General features: G+C 39.4%; 1 protein-coding gene across 1 annotated transcript; it reads left to right on the top strand.

Moving 5' to 3' along the window:
- The first annotated feature begins 2,084 nt into the window (after nt 1–2,084).
- On the top strand, nt 2,085–21,673 carry abhd10a (abhydrolase domain containing 10, depalmitoylase a). Its single transcript, XM_052094110.1, has 5 exons — nt 2,085–2,217; nt 10,131–10,314; nt 12,277–12,388; nt 13,647–13,784; nt 20,273–21,673. The coding sequence occupies exons 1-5, from the start codon at nt 2,145–2,147 to the stop codon at nt 20,633–20,635; spliced, it is 870 nt and encodes a 289-aa protein (XP_051950070.1). The 5' UTR covers nt 2,085–2,144; the 3' UTR covers nt 20,636–21,673.
- The last annotated feature ends 4,438 nt before the right edge of the window (nt 21,674–26,111 follow it).

The following is a 26,111-nucleotide window of genomic DNA, read 5'->3' as shown; positions in this document are numbered from 1 at the left end:
AATGTCCAACATATAGAATGTCACAGATCACAATTTTCCAATGACACAAAATTAGATCAATCAGCATCAAAGCTGTTCCGGTGCAATAAATCTCACAAATGCTAATATTCACATTAAATGAAATGACCAGATGAAGAGGAGCACACCCATCTAATGTATCACACCTAAATGTATTGAGATTAAATTGAATGCCATCTATGGTCAAGAGAAAAAAACGAAGGTTGGAATTTTGTATTAATATATTTATTGTGGAAAAAATGACCATGGTATAGTTACCCCCAAAATACCATGGTTACTACACTTAGGCCTATTGTAAATTTTCAGGATTATTCTGTCATTTCGATTTCCTTCCTATTTTGATGACAGTGGTGGCAAAAACTGTAGCAACATTACAGTGTATGATATTTTGGCCGCAACTATGATTATCATAGTAAATATTTGAAAAGGTCTCTTTCTCTCATATAAACTCATATACCACTGATACAATCACTAAGCAAATAGCTACTCAAAGATAAATATAAACAATATAAAGCCAACTTCACTTGTAGACCTGTATTTATATTGATAAATATAGTAAGATTATTCAGGTTTTTATTTGTACAAGATGGTAATTAAAACACTTCTAGCAAAAAATTTTTGTTCGGCACTTCAAAGCTTACATTCATAACCATAGGCTAAAATGCATCTGCTGAAACTATTTCTAACAGGTAAATGAAGGTGAAATAATTACCTGAAATCAGTCCTGAACTCAGTCATGAATAGGATGCTGCCTTTGTCTCTGCATACAATCTTTCAGTTACAACAGCATTCAGGCGCTATGCCAGCTCACACTTTAGCGGGGAACGTCGTTGCAGTGGAGTTGCTGCGCCATCTGATGGCACATACAAACACATACACACACACAAGGTTATATGGACCAGATGCCGTTTCTTATGACAATTTTGTTTAAACCCTTGTGCGTCAATAAAAAAACAGTTATTCAGAGGTCCTTAGAGGACAAAAATGTCCACGTAAAAAAAAACTGCCATAATAATATAATATATTCATATTATTTTCCATTTTCATTGACTTAACCAACATCAGGCCTGATCATAACTACCAAATATTCATAACATTTCAGGATTTTAACCCTTTAAATGCCAGTTAGTTTACATAATGCCACTATTGTTTTTCAAACACACACACACAAGCACAAACACTCTGACATTCATTCCAAAACACCCACACAATTTTAGCTGCTTCATTTATTCAGTTGGCCTGCAGTGCTCTATAATACAGCAAACAGAAAATAGGAAAAAAATAATGCATTTGCTCCATAGGCTAAACATGAGAAAAATGGCGCCATCTGGTGGAAAATATTACAAATAAAAAAATTGAAGCCAGGGCTCTGGAATGAAAGCATAATATCTTAGAATTCATGATTTTATGCTTTAATGGCACTGGGATCAAATATAGCAGTTTTAATGGGTTTAAATGGGGACGTTTTTTTCCTGAAGGTCCTGAGTGTAACTATTTTGTATACACAGTATATAATACATATATTATAGGAACTGAGGTTGAAATATCAAAATTCCCCAAAAATACACACCTTTGGCTAAATTTATGCCGTTGTCATTAACACAGACAATATGATCGAAAAAACTAAAATGAAAAAGACAAAAATGTCCCGAAAGTTGCACAAGGGTTAAAGGTAGGTCTACAAATCCCTGTTGCTTACAGGAACAACCACTTGGGATTAATTGAAATTTGTGATATAGACATGTTTTTTAAAGGTATGCTACTGAAGAACCTCCCACCTACGTTTAAGTTTGTATGCAATTTAATTACAGTTGGCTCTGTATTTCATAAATATTCTTGTTGAAATGTTGTGCATACTACATTGTATAATAGATAGGCTAGCTTTTGCGAACACTGTGCATATTGTGTAAACTGTCTGATAATATGTAGGCCTACTACTACCCAGTATCTCTTTTTCTCTGTCTCTCGCTCTGTCTCTCTTTCCTCAAAAGCGCGCTGGCGCTCCACACCAGCAGGCGGCAGTGATTTGTAGTCAGCTCTTGATCTACCATTAGGAGACTATTGCGAGTGGAGTCTTCTGTCAACATTTGTGTCTCCGCAGAAGGGGGGCAGTACGGCGACAAATAATGATCAGAAATTACTGCAAGGTTCTCCAAAAACATGTCTGGAAATTCATCATGCCCCCGCACGTTGCAACGGGTAAGCCGAGCCCTTTACATAAAGTATTTTATTAGCATTTCGACGTGTTGCGGCCAGGGGGCGTACATGTGGAGTTGTGGCCAATATGGCGAGCGTAAACTAATTAGTGGTGCTTGCAAAGCATCACTATTGTAATCTCACATACTTATTATTTTTATTTTTATTTTTATATCTCCGTACAAAAGTTCGGCACCTAACTCGTCCCGCACCGTTTGGCGTAGACCCACGAATGAGGTATCAAATCGAACGGCCTGTTGAGGACACGTGTGCTATGACTTTTATAAGCGATCGGGGGTATGGTATTTGCCCCAGGGGCAAAAAAGCGGCCGCAAAATCCCATAGACTTAACATTGCGAGAAACTTTGACGCATCACAGCTCCGAGCGAGGATTTCGCAGAAACGTGTGATTTGCTACATTTGAAGAGGCTGGCAGGCTCTGTAAGAGCATGCCTCAATATGGGGTAAAAGTTGCACCCCTGGGGGGGCAGGAGCAGCCCAAAGTTGCCCCCATTGACTTACAATGGTGTAGGACGGACCATGAAATAGGGATTTTGTATTGAACATAGCTCTGGATCACAGTGTCGTAGAGACAAGGGGGTGGGCTCATTTTACTCAGACGACCAATCAGTCTCTCGGGATCATTGTGAAGCTATCAAGCCACGCCCTAACAACAATTTAAAGCACCTTAGCAACAACTCCCATAGACTTCTAATGAAAGACATCAAAGGGATATCTCCGGATAGAAGCGTCATAGAAACACAAGGGTGGTCTCGTTTGACTCGGGGCAGCAAACAGCCAATCATGAATCACCTCAACACTTCCTAGCCCCTCCCTAGCAACCATTGTCGAGCACCTTAGCAACCAAAATCCATAGAGGCATATCTTCGATTCTGAATGTCACAGAGGCATGGGAGTTGGTTTATATCACTCATACTGACAAGCAGCCTTTGAAGTTTCATGATTGGCAGCTGCCAAGCCACTCCCTAGCAACTAAACAGAGTACCCTAGCAACCGTTTAGCTACAACTATATCTCTGCACCAGAAAATCAGAGAGACTTCTGGGTTGATTTATTCCAATCAGGATGGCAAGGACACTTCATAAGTATCACTACGGTAACTGCCTATCAACCACATGGGGTTACCCTAGCAACAGAGTAACAAATCACATATCTCTGCATCGGAAAAACTTAGAGACTTCCGGGTTGACTTATTTCGCTCGGGATGGAAAGGAGCCGCGTATTGTATTACCTTGGTAACTGCATAGCAACCACACGGGCTTACCCTAGCAACCGAGTAACAAATCACATATTTCTGCACCAGAAAATCATACAGAATTCCGGGTTGATTTATTTACGACCGTGATTTTTGTTCTTTTCGAGTTACAGCATGCTGTTTGACGAGTTTCGCCACGGCAAGCACCACTCACATTTTCTTCAGGAAATGTACCCATCTAGTTTTTTGTATTGCAACGTTAAGAAGGATAGGGGTTTTAGCTAGAACACTGCGATGTACCGATAAAATTCTACGTTTATGATTTAGCGATTTGAACGTAGGCCTACAACTCTGCTATCTCGAGATAACAAGGCGGAAATCTGCTGCGCAAATGGCTGATGAACCTGGGGAGAGATCACATGTACTTGGTCTTCTTGCTAAGCGCCACCAAATGCAATTAACAAGTACAAATCTTTGTTTCTCCTAAATACAGTGAAAAAGGGTGGAATGAAAGAAATCATTGAAAGACAATCTTCAAAAGGGGCGAAAGAGCGTTGTGATTAAACCATGGCTGTCACGAATTGATTATTTTTTTTTTTTAAACTTAATCTGCCTAATTACGTGATGTTCCAGTTCATTAATCAAATTTATCGCAATTAATATTGCTAATAAGAAAGGCCCCAAAATAAAGATAATTTAGTATATAATATGCCATATTAAAATATTACAATTAAGATTCAAATACATATCATATAGCCTAGGCTAATGGCTTAAAAGTAAAAACATTACTTTATTTCCATGTCATTGAACATAATCTTACTATTGGCATGCTTTTTTGGTGGGTCTCACTTTAGTTGCGTCATTTTTAATTTATTTTCTAGTCTTAAGCGCTATTTTTGGAGCACACACACACAAACATATTTTGTTTTCTTTCAAATAATTAATCACAGTAAATTAACAAGTTAAAGCGATTTTTTTTTTTCATGGAAAGGTATGCAAAAAATGTCCTACTCCCTGAACGATATCATTGAAATAAGTGTCATCATGAGATGTCTCACCATTCTCTGTGACAGATGTAGACTTTGTAAACAGCCAACATAAACGTGGCCGCTGGCTGCGGTCAGTAATGCTTTCTTGCCTGTCAAACATTTTGCGCATTCTCATAGTGTTGTCAAGGTAGCCTACTATTTCCGGTCAAATCTCCGGGGGCTAACAATCTTCCGGTATGGTATCCTCTTTTCTCCCCAATTTGGAATGCCCAATTCCCAATGCGCTCTAAGTCCTCATGGTGGCGTAGTGACTCGCATCAATGCGGGTGGCGGAGGACGAATCTCCGTTGCCTCGAGTTGTGCGTCTGAAGCTGTGTTCACACTGCCAGCTACTTTGTCGCTGCATGTCTCCGTGGCTGTTGCTTAGGTCGCTAGTGGTGTGTACGGAGAGTCTAAACAGCAGTTTCTTTACAATTAATATTATTCTTAAAATATTAGGATCACGTGAGCTCTACCATCTTCTCTCATATTGTCTGTTGCTCCCGAAAGTCTCTCTTTATTTGCATAAAGGTAAATATCAGCTTTTTCACGTCGCTGGACATGCTCACATCCAGTCGCCAACAGTCGCTGTCGCTTGTGTTGCCGGAAGTCGCCAGCTCAATAAGCGACAGCGACTGTTGGCGACCAGATGTAGGTATGTCCAGCGATGCGACAAAGCTGAGAAATGTTTAACTTTATGCAAATGAAGAGTGACTTTCGGGAGCGACAGCCAATCTGAGAGAGGATGATAGTGCTCATGTGATGATCACGTGAGATGAGGTTGTTTTGTCACTATGTGTCACTGGCAGTGTGAACGCAGCTTTACCACGGAGACATGGCGCGCGTGGAGGCTTCACCCTATTGTCCACGGCATCCACGCACAACTCACCACGTGCTCCACCTGGAACGAGAACCACATTATAGCGACCACAAAGAGGTTAACCCAACATGACTCTACACATCCTAGCAACCAGGGGCGAAAATTTCATCAAAATGTTGGGGGGGGGGCAATAAACATAACAATTCTCAAGAGTAATTTATGAAGGGGACGCCAAGGGTTTTTTTTGTTGTTGCCCCGTTTGCATTTGTATTATTTTATTTCTTAAACAATTATTTTAAGAATATATCATTATATTATTTACAATACACATATTTTAATGATATTTTATGCGCGATTTCCGCCTATGCTAGCAACCTGCCCAATTGGTTGCCTAGGAAGCCTGACTGGAGTTACTCAGCACGCCCTGGACTCAAACTTGCGACTCCAGGTGTGGTAGTCAGTGTGTTTACTCGAAGAGCTACCTAGGCCCCCAAACACACACAATAATAATATTTTTTTTTAATTATTATATTTCCCCCAAGTCAAAGCATGAGATAGGAAAACATGAGTTAAACACAACTGAGAATTTCTTTTTTTTACAGTTGAGGATTAATTCGTTTTTATTTATGTCATCTGTTAAATCACACCACAATATTCATAAATAAAAGTAATGATACAACATCACAATTAGTAACACTTTACAATAAGATCAGCTGTTAACATTCTAACTTCTACAGTATTTATTAAACTTAGTTAACATTAATTTGAACATACTAATAGATTTTAAAAATCAAATGTTGTACATGTTAACATTAGTTAATGCACTATGAACTAACAATTAACAATTCTATTTTTATTAACTAATATTTACAAATATTAATAAATACTGTTAAAATATATATTGTTAATTGTTTGGTCATGATACCTAATAATACATGAATGCGTATTAACAAATGGAACATTATTGTGAAGTGTTAACACTTTTTTTATGCAAATAAAAGAAAAAAGTAGAATAAAATGTTCACTTCTCATAAGCATTCATCCATCATCAGTGTTCTCTTCAGTTCGGCAGATCCCTGCACAGGCACAGGCCAAATCTCTCAGAAACAGGACACGATTTTTATTAATGTAAATTAATATGATATTGTTATGCAAAAGTGCAATACAATAAACTAATATTGACCACTATTAGACAAATTGTATGGTTAGAGTCACTATGTTAATAAATGTATTACCAGCACTCCATATTTGCTAGAATATCACAGAGGGCTATTCTTTATTCAGCAAAATAAAACAAACACTTACATGTGTAATACAGCCAGAAACAGGGACCTTGCTAAGCCTTTGCTGGTCTATGGCTTGTGAATGTTCACCCTCATTGTGATAGAAATATCTTAAAATACACGTTGATAAACCACTTCTTTTTACTGGATGGAGCAAAAGCTCAATATGCAATGGATATTGTCCAATGTCATCTGCAGAAACCTGTGTCATCTCAACAGTATTTATCAGCATAGGAAGAAATCGTTTCCAGTGCTGCGCTGGAAGTTAGTGTGCCCCCTAAGGCAAAACACAGAAATGAACATGCATAGAGTCCATTGTTGAGGCTTAATGCCATATTCTGATTTATAATTTGTTAGTTGAGGACGCTATTTCTCTACTGTTGTATTTGGCAACCGTGGGAACTTTTCTACCAGTTTCAAAGGTATCGTTGCAGTGTTTTGGAATGAGGGGGCTTGGCTAAATTAACGGCTCAGTCTGGTGAAAGTTAGAATGGCTAAAATCGCTTACAGCACCTTTAAATCAACAGCCCTAGTTTAACGTCCACACTAAGCTGTTTTTGTTTGGAAAGTCATTTTCAGTTTCCTGGCATTATCGTTTACCAAAGCATGCTGTAATCAAACTTTTTCTTGAATGCGGAAGTGTTCTAAGATTCATAACGGACGCCTGTTTACGTTTTCCTGTTTCCAGTGTTTTCTCATGCATCGGCATGCCCGCCCAAACTCCTGACTTGGCTCCTGAATAAATACCTTGTAGGCCCCCCTCAGTCCGGCCATGCCGGTATATGTTGGTGTTCTGTATCTGTCGTGGGCAATGCGCTCTCGATGTACGGATGTCATGGAGGGGGTACTGCACTGGGGTACACATCTGGGGGTGTTGATCTATCTATCTAGTTACATTGTTACATTGATATCATTAAATATCAGGGTTGGGAGCGTTACTTTTCAAATGTATTCCACTATAGATTACAGAATACATGCTGTTAAATATAAATTGTAATTTATTCTGTTAGATTACTCGAGGTCAGTAACATAATCTAAATACTTTGGATTACTTCTTCGGCTCTGGTAGATTTTTTTACTTCTTTAGACTATAAACAAGTTAATAACAAGTTAAAAAAAATGCCAGTAGAGTAACACAAAATACATTTATAATTAAAGTCAATTCTTTGAAAAAAAATAAAACTAAACATCTTAGGTAGTGTTGCTTATAAAACACGGTAAAGTAAATTTATCTTGTTTTAAAGGGAGCATGACATGAGGAATCAAGTTTTCTTTGATCTTTTGTCATTGTACTATAAAAACATACTGTAAGTTTCAGAACTCAAAACTTCCTCCTTACTGAAAAAAAGAGCATTTGTTGAAACCAAGCTGCCAAAATGATTTGTTCCGATGTGATGTCACACTGTGGAAGACATTTGCATCTGACCACCTCCACAACAACACATCAACACCTACTCTTACATATCACTTTGGTAGCCCGCCCTGTAGCATTGAGCAGTGAGATGCAAGAAGAGAGCAGGTCAGTCAAGAGAAGAGAGCCAAACATAAAAGTGGGTGTTTACTGTCAGGTCTTAAAGGAAAAGCAGCACCAAAACCGAGCATTTCTGACAGAGGGTCAAAATGAGGGTGGAAAATTATGTTTTACAAATATATGACTGTTTTATGTGCAGAAAACTTTACAAATATTATAAGTAAACAAGGAACATAAAAAAGACATGCATGACCCCTTTAAGGATTTTTGATAGATTTACAGAGACGCAATAGAAAAATGATCAAGAATAAGATTTTTGCAGTACATCTTTGCCTTAATTTTAAAAATCTTACTAGAGAATTGTTTTTATTTTTTGATAGAAAAATATCATGCCTCATAACAGGTGCATGTAAAAGGGCTAAAAATAGCATTTTAGCTTAGCATATAGCTAAAGGTTCACATCAATTTACACAAGGTTAACAATTTCTGCTGCTCCAAAAATGTACACAACAACATCTTCTTCTGGTCGTACAACATCAAATCCAACTTTTCACTCATAAATTTGTGAAAGCACCTGTCTGCTCATATGAAAGTAAAACATAAGAAAGTGTTTTATGGTTCACATTATTTATATGCATGTATTCCATCAAAGCAGATTAATAATTTTATGAAACCAATGAAAATAAAAAGTAATCTCTTCAGTAATTAAAATACTTTTTGAATGTAACTGTATTCTGATTACGAATGATTTAAATTGTAACTGTAGTATTATATAGTTACTAATATTTAGTATTTTAAATACGTAATCCCATTACATGTATTGTGTTACTCCCCAACTCTGTTAACTACTTAGAGTTGTTATGAGTTATGACACCCAACAACTGCACAAGTCGAGCCTTGACTAATTTTTACTCCAACTAACACGTAAAATGGTTGTTGTTCTTTGTCTGGAATGCTTGTATTGGTAATTTCTTATGGAGACTGGAACCAGAAAACAATCCAGCTGTAATTAAAATCATTGTTGCTCTGCCCAATGGTTAGTCAGGAAAACTGAATAAAGTGTGTTTTTGGTTGAGGAAAATGCTGTTATGGTGTGGATGAGAGGTGTAAAAGTTTACGCTTTAGGCTTTGTTCTGTATAGATAGAATGTTGCATCAGAGATGCTTTACAGTTTGTTTATTGTCGGCTATTCAAATCAACACCACTTCTGTCACTTTTGTAGTATAATAGTTCATCCCAAAATAAAAATTCAAATGGAGTCGTTCAGCATTTCAAGGTGAATTAATAGCATTAGAGCCCGCCGACTTCTTCAGCTTCCTTGGTTCCGGAAGTTTGTTTCCATTCATTCATCAAAATCCTTTATAAAAGAGTTCTAAGCCGTGAACCACACCAGTCAGCTCCGAGGTAAATAACAACATTATAAACTTTGATTTGAAGCAAAAAGTTATTTGAGAATTGGACAAAAAGACAAAGGTACAAGACTGAGTACTTACATGTGAGGGAATAAACTACAACCCCATGAAGCATTGCGAAAGATGTAATCAAATTAAAACTAGTTATTGATTATAAGTGTAGAAATTATATATTTAAATTTCATTGCAAAATATTCAGTTGTTTGCTAATAGATATTTAGTTCGAGAGTGTAGGAAGACCAACTCGATTATGTAATTCAGCAGTCACTGCAGAGCTTGTTTAATGTGCGTTGTTTGCCGCGATTCTCTTGAATGGTGGAGCCAGTCAGTATAATCGGTACTGTAGTTCTTCATCAGGAATTCTGCTATTAAACAATTTCTAAAAAATTAAGTTGAAATAACGAGGAAAGATGGTTTTAACAGATGCTTACCATCGATTAACGTCCTTGGAGCTCATGGTAGTAGATCTGTTTTTAAAGATTTATAAGCTATCTTTAAAAATCAATTCTTTGTGAAAAATCCTGAGATTTTTACACCCGGAACCCGTCTATTGCGCTCTATTGAATGTTTGAGGAATATCAATAAAGTGCTGCCTCGTAAGCACTATAAAAATGACTACAGCGGAATCTATTGCACTTCAATAAAAAGGTATTCACTAAGCCAGCATTTGTTTATGTTTGGTTTTAGGTGTTCGACAAAAGACAACAGTCCAGTTTGCCACACGGCCAGACCTGCCAAAGCTGGCCTACAGGAAGCTGACAGGGAAGAGTCCTGGAGTGGTTTTTCTGCCTGGTTTTGCCTCCAACATGGGCGGTCAGAAAGCAGAAGCCTTGGAGGAGTTCTGCAAGTCTTTGGGCCACTCATACCTCCGGTAATGACGCTGTATAGGGGGTTTGCTCTACGATCATAAAGAGTCGTGCCTTTTTTCAGTAAGACAGAGCAATGGCCTGCCTTTAATTTGTGCACTATTTGAGCATGCTTGTATGATGGAGTAATTGGAAAATGTAGTGCTTTCTGGTGCATTTACAGTGGCAAGTATAGTATGTGAACCCTTATAAATAGGTGTTTTTCTGTATTAATTGGTCATAAAATATGACAAACACAATGTTATAAAGCTAACAACAGACAAACAATTATAATCTTATGTGTTTATTGAACACATCCCATTAAACATTCATAGTGCTGTGGAAAAAGTAAGTGCAACTTTGGATTTATTAACTGGTTGATCCTCATTTGGCAGCAATAACTTTAACCAAGCTTTTCTGGTAGCTGCGGATTAGACCTGGACAACATTCAGAAGGAATTTTGGACCATTCTTTCATACAGAACTGTTTCAGCTCAGCCATATTGTTAGGATGTCTGGTGTGAATGGCTCTCTTTAAGTCCACGGTATCTATATTGGGTTAAGGTCTGTTCTCCACTGGGTCAATCCAAAAGGTGGATTTTTTAAAAGCCATTCTGTTATTGTCTTGCTGCACTTCCAAACTTATACTGCGCTTCAGCTGGCGAACAGCCACCCTGATATTATCCTGTAGGATATCTTTATAAACTTGATCATTTGTTTTTCCCTCGATGATGGCAAACGGTACAGGCCCTGAAGCAACAAAGCAGTCCCAAATCATGATGCTCCCTCCACCATACTTCACCCTTGGGATGATGTTTTCATATTGGCAGGCGTTGCCCTTTTTTACGCCATATATAGTGCTACGTGTCCTTCCCAAACAATTCAACCTTAGTTTCATCAGTCCACAAATTTTTTTTCCATAGCCCCTTTCCACCGACATGATTTGGCGGCAGTTTCCTGGGTGCGATTTCTCGAACTTTTACATGCATTTCCACTGCAAAAAAGGCAGTTTCTGGGCTTGCTAGTCTCTGTATAAGAAAAGAACTGATTACGTCAGAGGGTTACAATGTGTCATCACCAGGTACAAAACTAAAACAGTTTGGACAGTTACCATCTGCAGCATGGAGTACTTCTTTACTCTATATCAACAATAGAAAATAAAAAAACACAAAAATGTCAGACATTACAGACATCAGGAATAACGGATGAAACGAACACTCGCGATATGGTAGAGATTATGGATCTCTTCTACGGAGATCCATAATTTGCAAATGCGAAAAAGTCGGTTTTAATGGGACGACTGACCAATCATGAACAAATTGAAAGAGAGTACAGTGACTAAAGGAGGACATAAGTAAAAGCGGGACGTAACAGTTTGATTTTCTGTGGGAAATGAGTCCAATGTTAATACTTGTAAATGGTACAAATGATGCATGTAAACAATAAACATCCATTTACTAAGAACTTTATAAGGAACACTATGGTTCTAATAAAGTGTCCGACGTGGTCTTCTGCTGTTGTAGCCCATCTGCCTCAAGGTTCGACATGTTGTGCATTCTGAGATGCTATTCTGCTCACTACAATTGTACAGAGTGGTTATATGAGTTACTGTAGGTCTTAGTTGACCTCTCTCATCAACAAGACGTTTCAGACTGCAGAACTGCCACTCACTGGATGTTTTAGCTTAGGGAATTTCTTTTGAAAATTGACACTAAAATTTACCCAAATGATTCGGAATATAATCTAATCTGTAAATCTGTTTCCATAATCAGCCCTAGTAATCAGTAATAGATCCGTGCCATTTCAAAGACCTAATGTGTCCTACCCACACTTCAGATCATTCCAACACCCCTGTTGTTTTTTTTTTTTTTAGATATGTTTTGGCATTGGTTCATATGGATTTTCATTTTAATCAACTGCCAAAATGTGTTCACTGTCCACTTTTATATCTGTATTATGATGGTGATAAACTTTACTTTTTTTTTTTAGGTTTGATTATTCTGGCTGTGGGTCATCTGAAGGTGAAATGGCAAACTACAGCATTGGTGCTTGGAAGAAGGATGTGCTCTTTGTACTGGATGAACTAGTAGAGGGGCCACAGGTGAATAGATTTGCACCATTAAAACCATGACTATATTGGATTGAATTTCACTTTAACAACTATATATGTTTGACTAATTAATTGCCAAATATGACTTCAATGATTTGAATACAAATTCATCATTTGATGAATTGTATAGATATACAGTGCATTCAGAAAGTATTCAGACCCCTTCATTTTTTTCACATTTTGTTAAGTTGCAGCCTTATGCTAAAATGCTTTAAATTATTATTTTTTCACATCAATCTACACTCCCTACCCCCATAATGACAATGAAAAAAAAAAAAACTTTCAAATTTATATATATATATATATATATATAAATGAAATATCACATTGACATAAGTATTCAGACCCTTTGCTATGACACTTGAAATTTATCTCAGGGGCAACCCATTTATCTGGATCATCTTTGAGATGTTTCTACACTTTGATTGGTGTCCACCTGTGACAAATTAAATTTATTGGACATGATTTGGAAATGCACACACCTGTCTATATAAGGTCTCACTGCTGAAAATGCATATCAGAGCAAAAACCAAGCCATGAGGTCAAAGGAATTGCCTGCAGAGCTCAGTCAGAGACAGGTTTTTGCATCATGCTGAGGTGGTGTTTTTCAGTGGCAGAGACTGGGGGATAGGTCAGGATTGAAGGAAAGCTGAAAGCAGCAATATAGAGAGATATCCTTAATGAAAACCTGGTCCACAGCACTCAGGACCCTAAGCACACAGTCAGGACAACGCAAGAGTGGCTTAGGGTCAACTCTGTGAATGTCCTTGAGAGGCCCAGCCAGAGCCTGGATTTGAACCCAATCGATCATCTGGAGAGACCTGAAAATGGTTGTCCACTGACGGTCCCCATCAAACCTGACAGAGCTTGAGATTATCTGCAGAGAAAATGGCAGAAAATCCCCAAATCCAAGTGTGCATAGCTTGTCGCATCATACCCAAAAATACCTTAGGCTGTAATCGCTGCAAAAGGTGCTTCAACTAAGTACTGAGTTAATATAGTTATATATAATAGTTATATTTATGCAAAGTTATGAAAAATATTTTTTTTTGCTTTGTCATTATGGGGTATGGACTGTAGATTGATGTCAGAGATTATTTTTTTTTTAATCATTTTAGCATAAGGCTGCAACATAACAAAATGTCAAAAAAAATTAAAGGGCCTGAATACATTCTGAATGCACTGTACAAGACCAAATTCAAATCTTCTGACAAAGTAGACCTATATCTCTTATGTTGTTGTGTTCAAGATTTTGGTGGGCTCCAGCATGGGTGGTTGGCTGATGCTGCTAGCAGCTCTTGCACGACCAGAAAAGACCGCTGCCTTAGTGGGCATCTCGACAGCTGCAGATCATTTTGTCACATCATTCAAGACGCTGCCAATAGAGGTGAGAAAAGTCATCTTTTAAACTTCTGGGGCCTCATGTATAAAACTTGGCACACATTTAATCTTAAAAGTGTGCATACTCACAAAAGACAGATTTTACCTACCCACAAAAGTTTAATACAAATTTAGACCTGCACCAAGTTTCCCCACCCTGTCTTCTCCACAAAATAAGCATTAAGGTTCGTAGAGTCTTGAAAGTTTGGAAAATGCTTTATTTTTACAGTTCCACATTAGAAGGAATGGCTTGGCACTAGGGCTGGGCGATTAATCAAATTTTATTTTAAATTACGATTTTGGCTTCCAACGATTATGAAAACAAGATAATTGAGATAAAACGATTATTGTGCTGCATTCCGTTTGGCAATGAAACACCCTGGCGTTATATCTTTAAAGCATCCTTTATTAAATTTAAAATAATAATGAAGTGGGTTATGAAAAAAACTCAGAAACTGGCATTTCTCTGTGCAGTTAGCACCACGTTTATGAGTTGCCTGAAGTGACTGGGGAAGAGATTGAATCTTCTCCCGGCTGATGCACACTCTGGCACATGGACGCTCGTCTGCAGCTAGATTATAACATGATGGCTCGCAACATAGTGAATCATAATATACACTCACCTAAAGGATTATTAGGAACACCTGTTCAATTTCTCATTAATGCAATTATCTAATCAACCAATCACATGGCAGTTGCTTCAATGCATTTAGGGGTGTGGTCCTGGTCAAGACAATCTCCTGAACTCCAAACTGAATGTCAGAATGGGAAAGAAAGGTGATTTAAGCAATTTTGTGCGTGGCATGGTTGTTGGTGCCAGACGGGCCGGTCTGAGTATTTCACAATCTGCTCAGTTACTGGGATTTTCACGCACAACCATTTCTAGGGTTTACAAAGAATGGTGTGGAAAGGGAAAAACATCCAGTATGCGGCAGTCCTGTGGGCGAAAATGCCTTGTTGATGCTAGAGGTCAGAGGAGAATGGGCCGACTGATTCAAGCTGATAGAAGAGCAACTTTGCCTGAAATAACCACTCATTACAACCGAGGTATGCAGCAAAGCATTTGTGAAGCCACAACACGCACAACCTTGAGGCGGATGGGCTACAACAGCAGAAGACCCCACCGGGTACCACTCATCTCCACTACAAATAGGAAAAAGAGGCTACAATTTGCAAGAGCTCACCAAAATTGGACAGTTGAAGACTGGAAAAATGTTGCCTGGTCTGATGAGTCTCGATTTCTGTTGAGACATTCAGATGGTAGAGTCATAATTTGGCGTAAACAGAATGAGAACATGGATCCATCATGCCTTGTTACCACTGTGCAGGCTGGTGGTGTTTGTGTAATGGTGTGGGGGATGTTTTCTTGGCACACTTTAGGCCCCTTAGTGCCAATTGGGCATCGTTTAAATGCCACGGCCTACCTGAGCATTGTTTCTGACCATGTCCATCCCTTTATGGCCACCATGTACCCATCCTCTGATGGCTACTTCCAGCAGGATAATGCACCATGTCACAAAGCTCGAATCATTTCAAATTGGTTTCTTGAACATGACAATGAGTTCACTGTACTAAAATGGCCCCCACAGTCACCAGATCTCAACCCAATAGAGCATCTTTGGGATGTGTTGGAACGGGAGCTTCGTGCCCTGGATGTGCATCCCACAAATCTCCATCAACTGCAAGATGCTATCCTATCAATATGGGCCAACATTTCTAAAGAATGCTTTCAGCACCTTGTTGAATCAATGCCACGTAGAATTAAGGCAGTTCTGAAGGCGAAAGGGGGTCAAACACAGTATTAGTATGGTGTTCCTAATAATCCTTTAGGTTAGTGTATGTGTCACATTCACTGTGTGTATCTTATCATGAAGAAAATCAGCAATACACAGCTCTTAAGAAGAGAACGTTTGTTTTTGTGAGTTAAAAATGGATCGAAGTGAACATACATGTGAGAGCGTGTAGTCTTAGCCCATTATACACTGGAACAAAATACGTTTTTGATTAGTCATTCAAAATTATATCAAAAACTCCTTTAAAACAACGTTGCAAAAAATTGTTATTGGAGAATGTTGAATACAATATTTAATCAGGGCTCGAAATAAACGCTTGTCTGGGACTTGAGTATTCTTGAAGGGGCAAGTGAAAGAGAATTTTACTCAAGCAGACTGATAAAAACATCAATAACGAAAAAATAACAGGCTATATTTGTGATTGCCTAGGCCTGTGTCACTTATTAGAAAGGTAATATTCTTATTGTGCTGTTGAAAGTAATCCAGAGTGTGTAATTTTATAATTGGCTTGCAATCTAGTAACAGCTGTGCCCTGTTTTATTGACAGGTAGCATGTGTGTGCGTGTTGAACATGCGCATGTGTTCCCGAAAATGCTCACGCTAATGTGCACCTGAACAGTCAAATACATTTCAAAATTCTGCCACAATGCCCATCTTGGTGAGGTATTCATGTCAGCACAGAGAGTGATGTCTAAAGTGAACGTAAACAGTGGAGAAAAAAGCAGATTTGTATTAGAATGTCGGACTTGTAAGTATAAATGTAAGCTAACAGACCTGCTGTGTCATTATAATAATCAAACAACCATAACAAGAAAACGTCATGGTTACTGTTGTAACCTCCGTTCCCTGATGGAGGGAACGAGACGTTGTGTCGGGAAAACACATCACAGGGAGTTTCCCAAAGCAAGAACTATGCCTGTGGAGCCCAAGCGCAACACGGAGCACTTGACCTGTGGTGGGTCTGGCGGCGAATTCCTCCGCTGAGTCAGCAGGCCAGAGGGCTAGGGAGGAAGAACATCCAGGAAGTGAGAGCTTAATGGCTAACCTGGGAGAGAATGCGCACTGGATCAACTTGGTGAAGGGCACAAGGTGCAAGCGGAACACCCATCCGGCTGTTCCGTATTACCGAGTTCTACAGGATCGGACCTGACAAAACACGGGACGAGACCGACTCAACCCTGAGGTTGTAGAACCTAGCAAATGTGTTGGGTGTTGCCCAGCCCGCTGCTCTGCAGATGTGTGCTAGGGAGGTGCCGTGGGCCAGTGCCCACGAGGATGCCACACTGAAGGGAGTCGTAGGAACCTTGGGCACGTAGCCAGGTCGTGGTCTTAGGATGACCTGAGCATCTGCCGGACCAAACTCAGGGCAAGTGTTGCTGACAGAGAACGCTTGCAGGTCCCCAGCCCTCTTGATGGAGTGAACGCGATCAGGAGGGCCGTTTTCAAGGAGAGGGCTTTGAGGTTCCAGAGATATGGGTGCGGGTGCCAGGGAGGTGCTGTTGCGAGGAACATGATATCTGAGAACCAAGTCCGAGTGGGCCAGTAAGGAGCCACTAAGGTGACCTGTTCCTCGTCCTCCCTGACCTTGCACAGCACCAGTGCAAGAAGGCTCACTGGGGGGAATGCGTACTTGCGCAGCCCCTGGGGCCAGCTGTGTGCCACTCACTCTCAAGAGTGTGCTAGGATGAGCCAGTCGTCGAGGTAATTGAGTATGCGGATGCCCACTTCCCATAGCGGGGCAAGGGCTGCCTCTGCGGCCTTGGTGAAGACGCGAGGGGACAGGGACAGGCCGAAGGGGAGGACCTTGTACTGATACTCCTGGCAGTCAAATGTGAATCGTAGGAAGGGTCGGTGTCAAGGCAGAATGGAGATGTGGAAGTATGCTTCCTTCAGGTCTACCGACGCAAACCAATCTTGATGGCGAATGCAGGTTAAGATTTGCTTCTGTGATTGCATTTTGAACGGGAGTCTGTGTAAAGTCCGGTTGAGAACTCGCAAGTCCAAGATTGGCCGCAACCCACCGCCTTTTTTGGGTAGGATGAAGTAAGGGCTTCATCTCGGCTGGAGGGACAGGCTCTATCTTGTTTCTGCTCTTAAGGTGCTGGTGTTTTCGCTGCGCATTGACATGGAGCGAATACCGCTGAAACGAGACAGGAGCCTGGCAAACTGAATCACATAGACGAGTCGGATGGTCCTGGCCAGCCAACGCGACGGGCTGGGTAACGCAAGCCATGCGTCTAAGCTCCGTGCGAGGGCTGGGCAGTCGTGGGTCTGGAGGTGAGATGGCCACATTCGGGGAGCCGGGACTGCAAAGCTTTTGTGCTAGGGTGCCATTGAGAACGGCGCGTGCCGGTCTGATAACCCAGGAAGTGAGGAAATTGCTCTTTTGTTGACAATATGTGGGCAAAAGAAAAAGGGAGAACTGAGGATTCTCCTACCAGCCTTCTACCAGGGGACAGAGTGGTCTTGCTACCAGCTCTGGAGCAAACGTCTGGTGGGGGGGGCATGGCTGCTAGCGGCGCCCGGAGCAGTGGTACCAATCGTCAAGCCGTGAGGGTTGGGGGGAAGACAGAGGGTTCCAATCCAGCCCAACGCTTACAGCGGCCCGGGAAACCATCTGCGCGTCAGACTCCGACTGGGCGGGCTGGCCCGAGGACAGGAGTCCAGTCGAATCTTCAGCGTCAGTTGCCTGAGCGCTATCTGATGCAGCGACGATGCCATCATCCAGACCTGGCTCTAGGGAGGAGGCAAACTGACCATGAAGCAAACCACTGTCGTCCCGAGTGCGGACGCAAGCAATCGTGCCGGGGGGTGGGTGGTTTGTGGGGTTGTGCCCGGCGAAACTGAGCCCGATGCCATCCCCAAATCGCCTCCATCGCCAGCCGGGTCTTCCTCAATCCCATGGGAAGAAGGAGCAACGAGGGGGGTGGCTGGAGTGGCGTTCAGGAAGAACATGAACCATCCACAAACGCCGCCTCAGTGTGATCTGATGCCTCTTGTGCGACCCAGGGACAAGAGGCATCTATGACCGTTGGATCTGGAGAGATATCTACCACATCCTGGAACTACACAGTGGCGGAAAAGGCATCTTTAAAAAAACTCGTCCTGAAAAGGACGTTCAACGCTCCCATGTGTATGTTGCTCTTTTACCAGAAATAAACTCTAAGAAGCAAATTCTGTCTGCATTTCACATTGGCCTTTTCTCAAGTTCAGAGGTACGTGAGGCTCTCAAGAAAGACCCCTTGTGTCACTACAAATGACACAACCTCTAGTGAGTTACAGAAGGGGAACAAGAAAACACTCACTGCTCTTGACTGAGTAACTTTAGTTGCTTTAAAATATATTAATGTAGAAGTAGTTTTATGTAGCATTTCATTCTGAATGTTTAATTGAAAACTTGATAAAAATGTTTAAAGATGTTAAAAAGGCACAGATTTTTTTTTTTTTCATTTGTGTTTTTAATTGCTGTTTTTATTGTAATGTTATTACTGACTGTTTAATAGTCTTGAATAATTACTTAAAAACTTGAAACCATTCTCCCATAATTAACATATTAGTTAGTGTTTTTATTTGTTGTGGATTTGATTTTGAAGCTGGAATTGAAAATCAGTATTTTGATAATGTAAAGCCTTTATTGTACATGGTAGAGCTTGCTGCAATAACATGATAAAAAAGTAGATCTCATTCCATAGAAGTTTGAGACTTTCCTTTACTTGACTACCATACGTAATACGTAAAATAATTATCATATGACAATAGCCTCCTCCCCTACCCAGTGCAGTTTACATTTCAAGTTCAAGGAAATCAACTGTTAAAAAAGTTTTTTTTAAAAAGATAAATAAATGCATGATGTTCCCAAAGCCAATGAGTAATCGTGTTAAATAATCGTGATCTCAATATTGACCAAAATAATCGTGATTTAGATTTTTGCCATAATCAAGCAGTCCTACTAAGCACTTATCAGCCATTCTGAAGGTGAAATCTCGGACAAAGATTTTGTTAAATCTTTAATTTACTTTGGAATAATTTACAATTAAAAGTAGGTCAAAAAGTCAACAGATGTGATAAATTAAGGGCTGAGTTAATCAAAATAAAACCTAAATCTTGATATGGGCCAGTGTGATTTATTAAACCCACCAAAAGGCTGCAATTTCATTCAATAAATACACTTATAGTCTGGATTAACATGGTCCAAGAACGGCCACTGTTTTCCACTGTCTCAGCAGCTTGGAAATAGTGAACAGCCCACACAAACTCCATCTATCTCATGAAAGTACTGAGTTCGGTTTGAGTATGGACCTACAGATCTGAGATATTCTTAAAACCTTTATTTGAGTTCTGCAGAAAAAAGAATGTCATGCACATCTGGGATGGCATGAGTGTGAGTAAATCATGAGAGAATTTAGATTTTTGAGTGAACTATTCCTTTAAGGCCTTGTTGAATGTGTGCCCCAGCCTGTTTAAATTAAAAGTGTCTGTGATGTATAATAATGTGTATATATATATATATATATTTGTTTTTTAGATTGTGTGGGTTTATTCTGGTATGTAAATTAGGTATTTATTTAATTTGTTCAGGTCTTTAAAAAAATTTCTTTAAATGTCTTAAATATTATTTTAAAAACTCTGCAGCAACCCTGGATTAGTACACCCAAATGTAATCGCAAAAATAACTTTAATAACTCTTCCTCATCTTTATCAGACAAAGAAGGAGATAGAGGAGCAGGGCTCTTGGAAATTCCCAACCAAGTACAACGAAGAGGGTTTCTACACTCTGAGCGTAAACTTTCTGAAAGAGGCTGAGAACCACTGTGTACTCCAGAGCCCACTCCCTGTCACCTGTCCGGTACGTCTGATCCATGGGGTTAAAGACTGTGACGTACCCTGGCATGTCTCCATTCAGGTCGCAGAACGGGTACTCAGCAATGATGTGGACATTATTCTTCGCAACCATGGGCATCATCGCATGTCAGAGAAAGATGATATTAAGCTCTTGGTGTACACCATTGATGACCTTATTGATAAACTGACCACATTGGGGCGAGGAGGGATGGACCAGTTGTGATGGGAGGGTTTTGCCAAACCATTGTAGACATGTACAAAAAAACAAGAACTCAATGTTCTTCTCCATGCCTAGTTGTTTATATATATATATATATATATATATATATATATATATACTGTTTATTGTGATAGCACTGTCGTCTGTCAGCAAAAAGGTCCCCTAGTTCAAGTCCGGCTCATTCTGGTTCTTTCTGTGTGGAGTTTGCATGTTCTCCCCATGTTTGCATGTGTTTCCGCTGGGTTCTCTGATTTCCCCCACAATCCAAAGACATACAGGTCAAGTGAATTGGAGACTCTAAATTTACCTTAGGTGTGAGTGGATGCGTGAATGTGTTTGTCTGTGTGTGTTAGCCCTGTGATGGTCTCTGCCTTTGGCCCGAGACAGCTGGGATAAGCTCCAGCCCTCCCTGTGACCCTACATTGGATAAGTGGCTATAGAAAATGGATGGATGGATGTTAATGTTACATTTACATTTTGTTATGTTTTCAAAGTAGCCTATCACAATATTTCACAAAAAAGGTCATCCTCAAGTACTATTGTTTGTAAGTGTTTGTGCCTTGGGTTTTCTTTTCACATGTCTAGTTTATCATCTCTAGAGGGGCACACTTCTATAGATCACTGGTTCACAAAATGTGTGTATTTTGTTAGTTTTCAGCAAGTTATCAATCTAAAACGTATCCCTGTTTCCGTTTTTGGTAGGAATGACAGCCGTCTATGTCCAGGGCTTTGTGTACGCTGATGACAATAAGTAGTTTATTGTAAGCTGCTATCTCAAACCAAATATTATAAGCAAACTTATAAATGATATTACAAAATAAGGAAAAATAGTTTAGAATAAGGCTTGGTAAACAGCCACATGGGGCAATGTCATTCGGTATATTTGTTATTTTAAATCACTGTATTGTTTTTTCTGTGTACTTGAAAGAAAGAAAACTGAATATTTACTTGGAAAACTACATCCAAGAAATGAATGATTAGTACATGCTTTTAATTGCAAGGGATTCTGCTAATGGGGCATTAAATAAATGAGTTTATTTAAGCATATAAGCACACAACACTTTTTGTTTTTATTTTCCTAACTGACTAAACAATATCAGGTTAGATTTGCAAGTGATCACAGTACTGGTATTTTAACATTCACACAGAAATGAAAACTCTGTCACTATTTACTCACCCTGATGTAATTACAAACCCGTATAACGCAAAAGGAGACATTTAGTAGAATGTCCACACTGATTCATACAATGTGGATGGGGTCCTGGGACAACTGTCGGCACCATTTACTTTCATTGAATGGAAAAGAGCAGCAGGAATGTGCTGCTAGATAACTCCTTTTGTGTTCATTGCAAAATAAGAAAGTCATGTTGGAATGACATAAGATGAGTACATTAATTTTCAGTTTATTGTAGTAACCTGCTGGTTTCTCTGAACTCTCATAGGGATTGTTGTTTGAACACCTTCACGTTTTTTTATCATGCACTAGTGCAATGTTGCAGCCACAGAACAATAACAAGAAGGTCATGGTGTGACTGTCTTACAAGAGATTTGCCCCTTCCTGATTTCTTCTATTTTTGTGTATTTTTTATATTAAATTGTTTTAGATCTTCAAACAAGATATGAATCAAAGGCAACCTGAGTAAAAACAAAATACGGTTTTCAAATATATATATATATATATATATATATGACCTTCTTGTTATTGTTCTGTGGCTGCAACATTGCACTAGTGCATGATAAAAAAACGTGAAGGTGTTCCCAACCAAGTACAACGAAGAGGGTTTCTACACTCTGAGCGTAAACTTTCTGAAAGAGGCTGAGAACCACTGTGTACTCCAGAGCCCACTCCCTGTCACCTGGATGGGTTAGCGGTCGTTTTTGCCTCACCACTCTTCCATGGATGCCATTCTTGCCCAGTGTCTTTCTGATTGTTGATACGAGAGAGGCCTGCAGTTCCTTGGATGTTGTCCTTGGCTTTTTTGTGAGTTCTGGATGAGTGTTCGCTGTGCTCTTCTGGAAAGGTTCACTACTGTGCCAAGTTTTCTCTATTTGGCTCTCACTGTTGTTCTTTGGAGTCCCAGCACCTTTGAAATAGCTTTGTGACCCTTCCTAGACTGATGTATTTCAATCACCCTTTTCCTTATCATTTCTGGAATTTCTTTCAAACTTGACATAGAGTGCTACTGGGTGAGACCTTTTAGCAAAATTCATGCTGCTGAAAAACTTCTGTTTAAGTGTTCATTTGATTGAACAGGGCTGGCAGTAATCAGGCCTGGGTGTGTCTAGTCCAGCTGCATTATGAATGCAGTTTCATAGATTTGGGTAGCTTAGGGGGCAAATACTTTTTCACATTTTGAGCTTCTATTAATAACAGTATCATTTAAAAAAAAAAAATATATATATATATATATATATATATATATATATATATATATATATATATATATACAGTGAGGAAAATAAGTATTTGAACACCCTGCTATTTTGCAAGTTCTCCCACTTGGAAATCATGGAGGGTCTGAAATTGTCATCGTAGGTGCATGTCCACTGTGAGAGACATAATCTAAAAGAAAACTCCAAAAATCACAATGTATGATTTTTTAAATATTTATTTGTATGATACAGCTGCAAATAAGTATTTGAACACCTGTCTATCAGCTAGAATTCTGACCCTCAAAGACCTGTTAGTCTGCCTTTAAAATGTCCACCTCCACTCCATTTATTATCCTAAATTAGATGCAACTGTTTGAGGTCGTTAGCTGCATAAAGACACCTGTCCACCCCATACAATCAGTAAGAATCCAACTACTAACATGGCCAAGACCAAAGAGCTGTCCAAAGACACTAGAGACAAAAGTGTACACCTCCAGAAGGCTGGAAAGGGCTACGGGGAAATTGCCAATCAGCTTGGTGAAAAAAGGTCCACTGTTGGAGCAATCATTAGAAAATGGAAGAAGCTAAACATGACTGTCATTCTCCCTCGGACTGGGGCTCCATGCAAGATCTCACCTCGTGGGGTCTCAATGATCCTAAGAAAGGTGAGAAATCAGCCCAGAACTACACGGGAGGAGCTGGTCAATGACCTGAAAAGAGCTGGGACCACCGTTTCCAAGGTTACTGTTGGTAATACACTAAGACGTCATGGTTTGAAATCATGCATGGCACGGAAGGTTCCCCTGCTTAAACCAGCACATGTCAAGGCCCGTCTTAAGTTTGCCAATGACCATTTGGATGATCCAGAGGAGTCATGGGAGAAAGTCATGTGGTCAGATGAGACCAAAATATAACATTTTGGTCATAATTCCACTAACCGTGTTTGGAGGAAGAAGAATGATGAGTACCATCCCAAGAACACCATCCCTACTGTGAAGCATGGGGGTGGTAGCATCATGCTTTGGGGGTGTTTTTCTGCACATGGGACAGGGCTGACTGCATTGTATTAAGGAGAGGATGACCGGGGCCATGTATTGCGAGATTTTGGGGAACAACCTCCTTCCCTCAGTTAGAGCATTGAAGATGGGTCGAGGCTGGGTCTTCCAACATGACAATGACCCGAAGCACACAGCCAGGATAACCAAGGAGTGGCTCTGTATGAAGCATATCAAGGTTCTGGCGTGGCCTAGCCAGTCTCCAGACCTAAACCCAATAGAGAATCTTTGGAGGGAGCTCAAACTCCGTGTTTCTCAGCGACAGCCCAGAAACCTGACTGATCTAGAGAAGATCTGTGTGGAGGAGTGGGCCAAAATCCCTCCTGCAGTGTGTGCAAACCTGGTGAAAAACTACAGGAAACGTTTGACCTCTGTAATTGCAAACAAAGGCTACTGTACCAAATATTAACACTGATTTTCTCAGGTGTTCAAATACTTATTTGCAGCTGTATCATACAAATAAATAGTTAAAAAATCATACATTGTGATTTCTGGATTTTTTTTTAGATTATGTTTCTCACAGTGGACATGCACCTACGATGACAATTTCAGACCCCTCCATGATTTCTAAGTGGGAGAACTTGCAAAATAGCAGGGTGTTCAAATACTTATTTTCCTCACTGTATATATATATATATATATATATATATATATATATATATATATTGTGTGTACTCGGATTGCACTAATGTCTCTGCAGGTTGATCACTAAAAGTATTATCACCTTTCTCTCATTTTTGTCAACAATATAAAAGCTTTCTCTTATTTATCTCATGTTTTGTAAATATAGGTCTTCCAGGCCAAATTAGGAAATCTTTTTTTGGAACTTCTATTAGTTCATATTAAACATATCCAAAACCATTTTTAAAATGTGTATCACGTTTTAATTTATGTTTACAGGTAAATATATGCTATGTATATAAAAAGGGCTTTTCATTATTAAAAGCTGGATGATGGTGAGTGACTGAGGCTTTTTCTCCTCAGGTTTTCAAATTTCGCTTTGTTCACAACGTTAGGTTTCTGCACAGTGTTGACTGAATGCTTATATAAGCATTGAGAGAGAGCTCATGATTAGTGTATTTTGGGCTGTTGCCTTTAAACTATAAATTATTGATTCATGTAGTATATTAGTATATTATGATATTGTTATCATTGTTAATGGATTAGTAATAATATGCATATGTGTGGTCTCAGATATACAGCGACTCCAAAAAATATTTGGTCACTTTAACTACTCTTAAAAATGTATGAACGTCATTGCATTAGACTACAAATATCAAACCAAGTGGCATTTATTTAAGAAAGATGACACAAGCAGACATTTCAAGCAAATCATTTCACAAAATAAGTTTGAACTACTTTGCAAAAAATCTCCTTCGCACAAACAGTTCGGAAAAGTGAAGTTACTTCAGAGAAAAAGTCTAGAGTCATTTGTTTGCAAATACCATTTAGTTTTATATTTGCTATCTAATGAAATGGCATTCAACCTCTCATGATCAGCACTTGGTGGACTTCATTTTCAACAGCACAGGTAACTCATAGCCATACCCTTAAGTTTAAGCAAATGTTTTGTAGAAAATGATGGCAAATTGGCAAACTTGATTTGTATTTACTGATGATAAAAGTCATTCAGTGAATCTGGTAATGTGTTATTACCAGTCGTAATATGTGTAGTATAATAATGGGGCATATAGTAATCCTGATGGCCCTCATAGCTGGTGAGCTAAATTCAATCAAATAGTTTTTTTATTTGTATAAAACATTCTGTTTATAACAAATTGTTATTGCTGCTTGCTTTTTATATTTAACATTTTGGCCCTATTGTAAATGAGCTAGCGATAAGCGCAGCATATGCTTTAAGTCATATGTGCAAAGTCAGTGGGCATAACCATAAAGTTTTGGTATTTTCTTGCAAGCATGCACTAAGTCTAGGTACAAGAGAATTTGGCGAAATTGTGCACGCACTTCACTTCTAATGTAATTCATTTAATGAAACATGAAAAAATGTAAGAACATTTCTAAATTCAAATGACACTAAAATGAAACGAAAA

Source organism: Xyrauchen texanus, chromosome 3 (assembly GCF_025860055.1).
Source record: "Xyrauchen texanus isolate HMW12.3.18 chromosome 3, RBS_HiC_50CHRs, whole genome shotgun sequence".
Lineage (NCBI taxonomy): Eukaryota > Metazoa > Chordata > Actinopteri > Cypriniformes > Catostomidae > Xyrauchen > Xyrauchen texanus.
Note: the sequence above shows the minus strand (reverse complement) of the source record. Positions and strands in the feature narration are given on the sequence as shown.

Coding starts and splice junctions, on each gene's coding strand:
- abhd10a (XM_052094110.1), top strand. CDS start 2,145: ATGATCAGAAATTACTGCAAGGTTCTCCAAAAACATGTCTGGAAATTC. Junction 2,218..10,130: donor GCCCCCGCACGTTGCAACGG/GTAAGCCGAGCC, acceptor GTTTGGTTTTAG/GTGTTCGACAAAAGACAACA. Junction 13,785..20,272: donor TCAAGACGCTGCCAATAGAG/GTGAGAAAAGTC, acceptor CATCTTTATCAG/ACAAAGAAGGAGATAGAGGA.